This window comes from Poecilia reticulata, linkage group LG14 (assembly GCF_000633615.1).
Source record: "Poecilia reticulata strain Guanapo linkage group LG14, Guppy_female_1.0+MT, whole genome shotgun sequence".
Taxonomy (NCBI): domain Eukaryota; kingdom Metazoa; phylum Chordata; class Actinopteri; order Cyprinodontiformes; family Poeciliidae; genus Poecilia; species Poecilia reticulata.
The window spans coordinates 22,404,435-22,413,380 of NC_024344.1; the positions used below are offsets into that span (position 1 = coordinate 22,404,435).

Genomic DNA, 8,946 nt, shown 5'->3' on the forward strand with positions numbered 1-8,946 from the left:
CTCTCTCTCTCTCTCTCTCTCTCTCTCTCTCTCTCTCTCTCTCTCTCTCTCTCTCTCTCTCTCCATGTTCTCTTTGCCCTCCAGCTTCTCTTTCTTGCATTTTGCTTTTGTTGTGAAAGACAAAGCCTCTTTTTCCAGTTTGCCTGCTTTGGTTAAGTCGCCTTTTCTTTCTCGTCCTTTTTGTTTCTCCTGGTTTATTTTCAGCATCAGGAGCCAAGCGGGAGAAGAATGACTCTTTTCTTTACGTTGAAGGAGGATTAAAGTCAGAAAGTGTAATTCAGTGTCTGCTATGTCACATAATGAGTCACAAAAAACAAAACAAGAACAATTTCTAAAAGGGTGAATTGTTTTTGCATGATTGTGATTGAAAAGGAATTTAAACCTTTGTTGAAGAATTTGAAAGATATTTCAGGAATTTTATTCCTAACAGATTCTGCAGCTTTTGCTTGTGTTTTGTAAACTACCTGCCTTCTTTTGTTGCCTTTAAATTGTGTCTCATCATCAGAGATTTTCAAGCCAGTCAGATAAAACCTTAGCATGGATTTCACACCTTATTTTAGCTTTTTTCAGTCAACACACCCATGTGTGTGTTTTTGTAGGTGTGGATGTGTGGTGGCCGGATGGAGGACATCCCATGCTCCAGGGTGGGGCACATCTACCGGAAATATGTTCCCTATAAGATTCCCGGTGGGATCAGCTTGGCAAAGGTAGTGCAGCACATTTTATGATAAAATGTTTGTTTTATAGATATTAGGTCTGAGGGCAGAGATAACTGTACTAAGTGGGGAGATAAGATGCTAGAGACTGCATAAAATGTCTTGACTTAAGTAAAGCGAGTTACTTTTAGCAAAAAAAAGACATTATTTTAAGAAGATGAATATATAGATTATACAGGATATATTTGAATGTTGTTCTCATAATAATCTTCCATAATTTTTTCTTTAATGTTGGTCAAAATTTGTTTCAGCAGATCAAAACTTTCCAAAGAAAAACAAACAAACAAACAAACAAACATGTACGGGAGATAAGCTTTAAAATCCTGTTTGTTGCATCATCAAATGTCCACTTTCTTGCTAGATTAAGCCTGTACATATTTTTTTAATGCAGTGTTTCTTTAAATACATAAGCATAATACATACATCCTTCAATTATTCCTTGAATTTGGTTAATTAAACAGAAGTAAAATGTTAGTCTGTTGGAATATAGGAAATAAGATTCATCCACGGCAAAAATAAAACCACATTTAAAAGCTGTTTTTACACACTTTATGTTTACAATACAGCTACAAATCAGCATATGTATCTGTTGAGCTTACAAATGTGAATATTACCTGAGAATTTTTGTGTTCTAGGTGCAAAAGCTTCAAATAAAAAAGTTGATTTTACATAAATACTCAAACAACATCTGAGTTTCTCCACAGAGATAAATGAATCCATGAACCAAACTGGACAAACTTTTGTCCTTTTGCCTGCAATTAAGCAAACAGATTTAAAACAGGCTTTAAATACTTTGCAACAGGAAAAAAACGTTGGAAAGTGTGATGGGTTGCAGAGGAGTTAGGTAAAGAATACAGTGCGGTTTGCATTCTTCTCTCTCCTGGTGGTCTTTCATTAGTGAGATCTTCTCTCTGGGCCTATGCAGGTGCAGCGATGAAGAATGTGCTTCAGTTCCTTTGTTTTTAAAGCACCGCCATAGAATGGATAATTCTCCTAAAGAGCTAAATCATCTGATATTCAGCCGAGCACCATTCATTATGTATGCCCTTCGCCTCTCAGACTGGAATGCAGCTGAAGATTCAGCTCTGTTGTTTTATTCTAACCAACAGCGTTGGCAGTTGGCCTTTTTAACATGAAATTGTGAGCTCACTATTTGTAATGCAGAAAACTTTGGCCTTGTCTTGTTGTTTCTCACAGCTTTAAGTGATTTTCTCGTTTTTAAAGGCTCACTTTCATTCAATGCTGACTGCTTTCAGTATCATAAGATTAAATAAAGCAAAACCTGCTGGTAGGATTTTAAAAAACAGTGAATTGTTGCGTTTGTATGATGATATGACTTTAATATAGTGTTAACATGGAGCAATTCGATGGATTGCAGAATCTCAAACGGGTGGCGGAGGTGTGGATGGACGAATATGCCGAGTACGTCTACCAGCATCGGCCTGAGTACCGCCACCTGTCAGCTGGAGACATGACGGCACAGAAGGAGCTGCGGAGCCGACTGGGCTGCAAAAACTTCAGGTGGTTCATGAGCGAGGTGGCCTGGGACCTGCCGAGACATTACCCACCGGTGGAGCCCCCTGCCGCTGCATGGGGGGAGGTAAAGGCAAAAATGTTAAAGTTGCATCACTGCATCCATATTGAGAGTCCATAATGACTTAATTCCATGAAAAAGGCATTAAGTAAATAATTGTACTAACATTTATGGAATTATTTATATTTCACATCGATTTTAACTTTCAAGATAGATGAATTAAGAAAAACCAGAAGAGTAACTTTTAAAGGGAAGTGTAACTTGATGATTAAATGGGCAGTGTTATGCATTTTCCAGACACATAATGCCATTTCATAGAAAAATCAAGTAACTACTTTGTCTTCATTTATTATTATCTATCAAATATGACTTAAAAGAAATTTTACTTTGTAATTTAACGCCTTGAAATTGGGTCTCTGTTTCTTTAAAAACTCCTGCTCTTTCTGAAACTCCACCTTCAGGAAGTCATCACAACGTCCCTCTTCTTATTAGGTGTTAGATCTTCTTATTAACCCTTTAACAATATTTTTGCCAGTGTTGCACTGAGACGTAGCTAAAGTGCAGTTCCATCAGGTGTTTGCTAATTCTTGCTGGCTAGTCTGAAGGATTTGAGTGGCATGGTAACGGGGGAGGGCTGCTCTGTGGGGCTGAAGCTCAGAAGTTTGGAAACTGAAACACAGAAGAGGAGCTCCATCCTTGGAGGCGGACCTAAGCCCAACCAGGCTTTTTGCACAGCTGAATTGTTGCCATGGAGATTAAATACATTCTCAAACATGCATGAATGAATTAGGGCAACACTCCAGGTCTGATCAATCAATGAAATTTTATTTGTATAGCACATTTCAGCAGCAAGGCATTTCAAAGTGCTTTACATAATTAAAATAAAAACAGCATGTGACATTGAATAAACAGTGAGAAAGAGAAAGAGATTTAAAAAAAAAAGATTAAAAAAGATAAAAACATTAAAACCTGTACCCCTTTTAGGACTTCAGTTAAACATTGTTTAACTGGGACTCTAACCCTCTGGGGCTTTAGTCAAAAACACCGTTTGACAAGGACTCCAACCTCTAGGTTTTTAGTTGAACGCCTTCAACTGGGACTCTAAACCCCGTAGGACTTCACTTTAGTTAAACGTCGTTTAACTGGGACGTTTTCCGGAGGGCTTTACATAATTAAACAGTGAGAAAGAGAAATAAAAAGAAATTAATAAATAGATAAAAAGTAAAGATAAAAACATTAAAAACATAGAAGACATCAAAACCTGCACTATAACCCTAATTTAGCCATAAGCAACTCTAAACAGGTGGGTTTTAAGTTGAGATTTAAAGGCACTCAGTGTTTCAGCTGCTTTACAGTCTGGAAGTTTGTTCCAAATTTGTGGTGCATAGAAACTGAATGCTGCTTCTGATGAAGTAATAAGATTATAACATTACAATTCAAAAAGTGAGTTTTACATACTACTGCCCCTTTAAAATTAGGACCATTTATTCCCATCTGAAATCTTTACGATCACAAACAGGCTAACATCAGATGCACACAACAGCACATCATTAACCCAACGTGCTGAAGGGGTTTGATTATTATCAAACACTTTATGAATGTGAAGAAGAATTTGAACTTCTTTTCTGGATTTAACCAAAAGCCAATGAAGGAAAGCACTAAAGGGAGAAATATGATTTATGTTTTTAATTTCCTTCAAACAGTGGTTTAAAGGGTTCTTTAAAATATTCAATAAGCAAACCTGATATTTAAATATCTACATAGCTAACTACCCAACATAAATCATTGTGATAAAAGTTAACCATTGAACCCCAGAAGCTCAGAAATGTAGTGTAAACCCCAAAGCCTGGAGGGGGGTCACTGCTGACCATGTTCTGTGTTTAATCTCCTTCTTCAATCATTTTCCTGCATAATAAGGCAGCCACAGCTTTAACTGCTCCAGAAGAAACACCTACTGCTGTTTAGATTGAGTGTTAGTCAAATTCAAGCTTTTAATTACATGGGCGATATAGTGATGACATTTGTTTGCAATAACATGAATTTCTGACCTCTCACCCACAAGCTGTGGCTCCCATCAGGGACTCTGAGCTGCACAGCCAGGATCCAAAAGAAAGCCCAGACCCCTCACATGTGAAATGAATTAAAACTAAACTTCAAAACAGCAGAAGGAGAGCTTATTCCACATTTTATGTATTTCTAGAAAAGTCAGACAAGTAAGTAAAAAGACTGTCATTTAGTGCAAATCAAATTCTATATTTGTCTATTTGTTTGTGTTTAGATAAGAAATGTGGGAAGTGGGATGTGTATGGAGATCAGACACTTTGTCTCTGGGAGTCCCATCCGCCTGGAGACCTGTGTGAAAAGTCGAGGGGAGATCAGCTGGAGCCACGGACAGGTAGCTGCCAATTATTTAACCAAACATTTACATCATCTTGGATATAATGCGTGTTGTTAGCTTTTAAATTTAAAGTTGATTGACTTAAAACTGTCCGCTTATGCAAATCCAAGAAAGAATCTTTAAGTGACCTGTCAGTGTCACTTAATATAATTAATAAAATGTAAGTTTCTTGGTCTTTTAGAGGACTAGCTTGCATTATTTTTCACCATTATCAAGATATTACTTGAAAATGGTTTCAGTACAACAACATTATTGTTTATCGCATTAAGTACAGGGGTCATTTGGTGTCCAGCAAAATTTGGAGCACCACCCACAGACAAGGTACTGCTGATGTCAGCTGTGTGTGTGAAAAGTTTAGGGCTTATTGCTTGAACTGATGCTGTCGATATGCATTGCTATTCAGAAATCCAATGTGCTTTGTGTTGGTGGTCAGATTTAGAAAAAAACTTTCCTACAAACAACTTAGGGAAAAAGTTTGTAAAGTTATTATCACTGAACTTATTATTCAGTGATAATAAGTGCTTATTATCACTGAATAATCATTTACTCACTTATTCAGTGAGTAAATGCTCAATGGCTTCAGTGTTTTTGTTTTGCACAGGTGTTGACGTTTGGTTGGAGGGAAGACATCCGGGTGGGTGAACCCAATCACACGAGGAAGGTCTGCTTTGATGCCGTCTCACACAACAGCCCTGTTACTCTGTACGACTGTCATGGAATGAAAGGGAATCAGCTTTGGCGCTACAGAAAGGTACAGAACTCCAAAACTGCTCTTGATTTTCTATAAAGAACCAAAATTGAATCCAGATATTTGAGTATCGGCTTTGATGCTAAATTTAACTGCTTTAACATACATTCCTACTGTAATTTGAGGAAAAGGAACAAAGTATTTGTGGTTGGTTCCTGTTCTCCAGGATAAGAGTCTCTACCATCCCGTTAGTAACAGCTGCATCGACAGCAGTACCAGTGAGCGCAGAGTGTTCATGAACACGTGTGACCCCACCTCTCTGAGCCAGCAGTGGCTGTTTGAGCGAACCAACGCCACCGTGCTGGAGCACTTCAACCGGGGTACCGACTGAGGTCAGGGGGCAGCGAGACGAGGCATCTTCCAAGGAAAAGATCATGAAACTGTGATCGCCTTTGTTCAAGTGAGTGTCAAAACAAACAAAAAAAACTATGTATCTATAAGTCATAAAATCTATACAATTTGTATGAAAGTTGATATATTTAAATCTCTGGATGCAAAAACTTGCAAAAACTTGGCCAATTAAAGAATCTTTGTGGCATCAAGTGTCTCGAATCATAATTAAAAAAGCAATATTCAATATCAGATATCAGTATAAGTGATATTGATATCGGATTTTTATTTTGCTCTTATGGGCGCTACCAATATTCATCTATATTAAAATTTCTCTACCCTTTTCACACTGTAAAAAACAACCCCCTAAAATTCTGCTTCAGCTAAACATCCACAATTACTGTCACAAACAAAAACCACCATCAGTTATTATTATGGACTCAATTTCACTCACTGGAGCGATACGGATATGTAAACAAATGACAGTCAAATCAACAAACTGATGTTAATGCTGATATATCGTACATCAATAGTAATTTAGCTGCGATTAAACGCACAATGGTCTGAAATAGGAAATTAGAAGTGGTAGAATGCAGATAACTGATTGCAACAGTGAGACCAGGCTGTTCACACACACCACCACCAGCAGACATAGAGACAAAAGCCTCATAGTCCAATAAGACTTTAAATAAATACTACTAAATTTACACCACTTAAATAAAAATGGAAATAAATATAGTGGATAAACAAAATGTATCCCTAAGGTGTAATCATTTTAAACCACAATGATTTAAATTGGTTACATCAGGTCAATTAATTTAAGTATTGGCTATTATTATTTTATATTTATATCACTACAGGCCATCAGGTAAAAAATAAATGAGAAAGAGAAATTAGAGAAAATAAGTTTTTTTTCCTACATTTACAGCAACATTTTATTCTTAATTGTTTCTCCAGTTTCAGCAGCTGTTCTCCCTTAGTTGTTTTTATTATGCACACGTTGTAAGATTAACATAAATACTTGGAGAATCAATTCTTAATGTCTTTTTAATTTGGCAAGTAGGACATTTTTGAAACTTTGTTTCAATATGAGATCTAGAGAAAAAGATCTATCTTTGTTCCTTGTCTGTTTTCAAGATAAGCCTGGAAGTTCCAAGACAGAAGTTTGCTGCTTCCCGATCATTTCCCGTGGTACAGCAGAGATCCAGCGCCCCGGCTGACAGCTGAAGCGATGTTCAGACCAAACGCCTCGACACCCAGAATCCAATCATACAGCTCAAGCTTGTGATGTGGAAGGAGGTAAAAGAGAGACACGCTTCCCTGAACACCAGCTACTCCTCGCTCAGTCTATCTTCTGCCCACTGAAATTCACTTGCCAAGAAATAAAGATAAAAATTGATTCAATAAAAGAAAAAATAAATAAATAAAAATATCTGAATTGTGTTCTGTCCTTCTCCAGGGTGGGAGGACCGCAGTGAGATCTGTTTGACCTGCGGGAAACCTGAAAAGCTTTCAGAGACTTTCAAAGACGGCAAATATTTGCTGAGAGCCGCACTCCTTTCATTGACGGGGTGCATCTGTCTGCACACGCTGGTGGATTTGAGGGGTGATTTGTTCTTTTGCATTCCTTGGTCTTGTATTTTTCTATTGCTGGCATGTTTGTCATTTATGGTGCTAAACAGCTTGTGAAAGCAAAAACTGAAAAATTGATTCATTCCTGCCCAGTGAATCAGAGTATCCCTTTTTTTTAAAGGAGCAACATCTTGTTTATATTCACCTTTACAGTAAAAATTTTGTTTTTTTCTAATATGTAATAAAGAAACCAAATCACAGAAATTGACTTTGCTGCTCTTTATGTTTGTTTTGTTATTCTTCACTGCCTGCAAATTATGAACTCTGGGCTTTAACAACATCAAATCCTTAGTGAGATAAAGAAAAAGATACAAATTCAAGTTGCAACATTTCAGAAAGGGTTTAAAGTCATTTCAGGGTAATAAAAGCTTAGTTGACCCTGAAACGCAACAGACTGGAGAGCAAAGTTTAAAGCAGATTTAAGTATAAGATAAAAATAAAGATAAAGACAGAAAAGAACAGATGAAGAAAGGCAAGGAAAAAAAATCAGGCAGACTGACAACTTATATTGAAACACAAGTTTTCCATTTAACATATAACATTACACCTCTTCAAAAGGTCTGATCCATATCACGAATTGTTACTCAAGGACTTCATGGTGGTTCAGTTCATAGCACTGTTACCAATTAAAAGGGGACCTATTATGCTTCTTTTTAAGTTGGGATACGTCTATTGGCTAAAACTTGTTCATTACTTTGCATAAAAATCCTCCAACTCAATGTCAGACATTATGCATGTGAAAATGGTGGCAAACTGATTGTACAACCAAACATCTTTGACACTGAGTCATATCCAGAAGCAGGAGAAGAAGAGCCTCCAGCACAACCGAGAAGAATTCAGAAAGTGGTTTCTGGATGATAAGTCAACAACAAAAACACTTGTCTTTTTTCAGCAGCCATTGTACATACAGCAGTTAAACCAGCTGACCAAACATGCTGGAGCTCTGACTGGGTTGCTAGGTGGTGGGCGATGCCTGCTGATTGTGATTTCATAATTGGGAGGTTTTTGAATCGGTTTGTCTTTCAGACAAGCACTAGCTTTCATAAAGAACCTTAACTTTACCAGAAAATGGCTGGATGATTTGTTTTAGTTCTTAGACTGTTTCTAGAAGCAGCAGAGACTCAAATGGAATTACAAAAATGTATAAAAAGTGAATTTAGTGAGGAGCAAAATATTGCTGTGTTTTGTTTTATTTTCACAGGATGTTGCCGCTAGAAGAGAAAGATTTAGATACAAAAACACTCAAAAAAAAATCTCCTGGATTTTACAGGAGTCATAAAGGCAAACAGCTGAATTTTCCCACACAGGACGGAAGCCCATGGATTTCAGAATAAGCTCATTGTTCCAGCCAACGGGTTAGTGAGATGAGCATGTGGGCTTGAAGGCAGAAGAACTGCCAAGATTCTTTCTCTGGAGCATCATATCATGGCTGACCTTAGAAAAAATAAATATATGGCATGAAAAATATAAACATTCATGCAAAGATGCAATATTATACCAGATACAACAACAAATGGAAAGTATAAGAAGCAGTAAAAACATAAAAAACATTATCAAGCATCATTAAATGATCAAATTAGCAGCAAAC

At 37.1% G+C, this 8,946-nt stretch overlaps 1 protein-coding gene across 2 annotated transcripts in view; it reads left to right on the forward strand.

Moving 5' to 3' along the window:
• The window catches only part of LOC103476252 (polypeptide N-acetylgalactosaminyltransferase 10-like), a 63,595-nt gene extending 56,029 nt beyond the window's left edge, over window positions 1-7,566 (forward strand). Inside the window, exons 8-14 of one of the 2 annotated variants that reach the window (XM_008428458.2) lie at window positions 600-707; window positions 2,095-2,316; window positions 4,529-4,645; window positions 5,250-5,399; window positions 5,563-5,796; window positions 6,864-7,025; window positions 7,186-7,566. In XM_008428458.2, coding sequence (XP_008426680.1) covers window positions 600-707; window positions 2,095-2,316; window positions 4,529-4,645; window positions 5,250-5,399; window positions 5,563-5,727 — 762 coding nt within the window. In that variant the 3' untranslated portion in view covers window positions 5,728-5,796; window positions 6,864-7,025; window positions 7,186-7,566. The remainder of the gene's footprint in view (window positions 1-599; window positions 708-2,094; window positions 2,317-4,528; window positions 4,646-5,249; window positions 5,400-5,562; window positions 5,797-6,863; window positions 7,026-7,185) is intronic. The other variant, XM_017308699.1, reaches the window with a different exon arrangement.
• The last annotated feature ends 1,380 nt before the right edge of the window (window positions 7,567-8,946 follow it).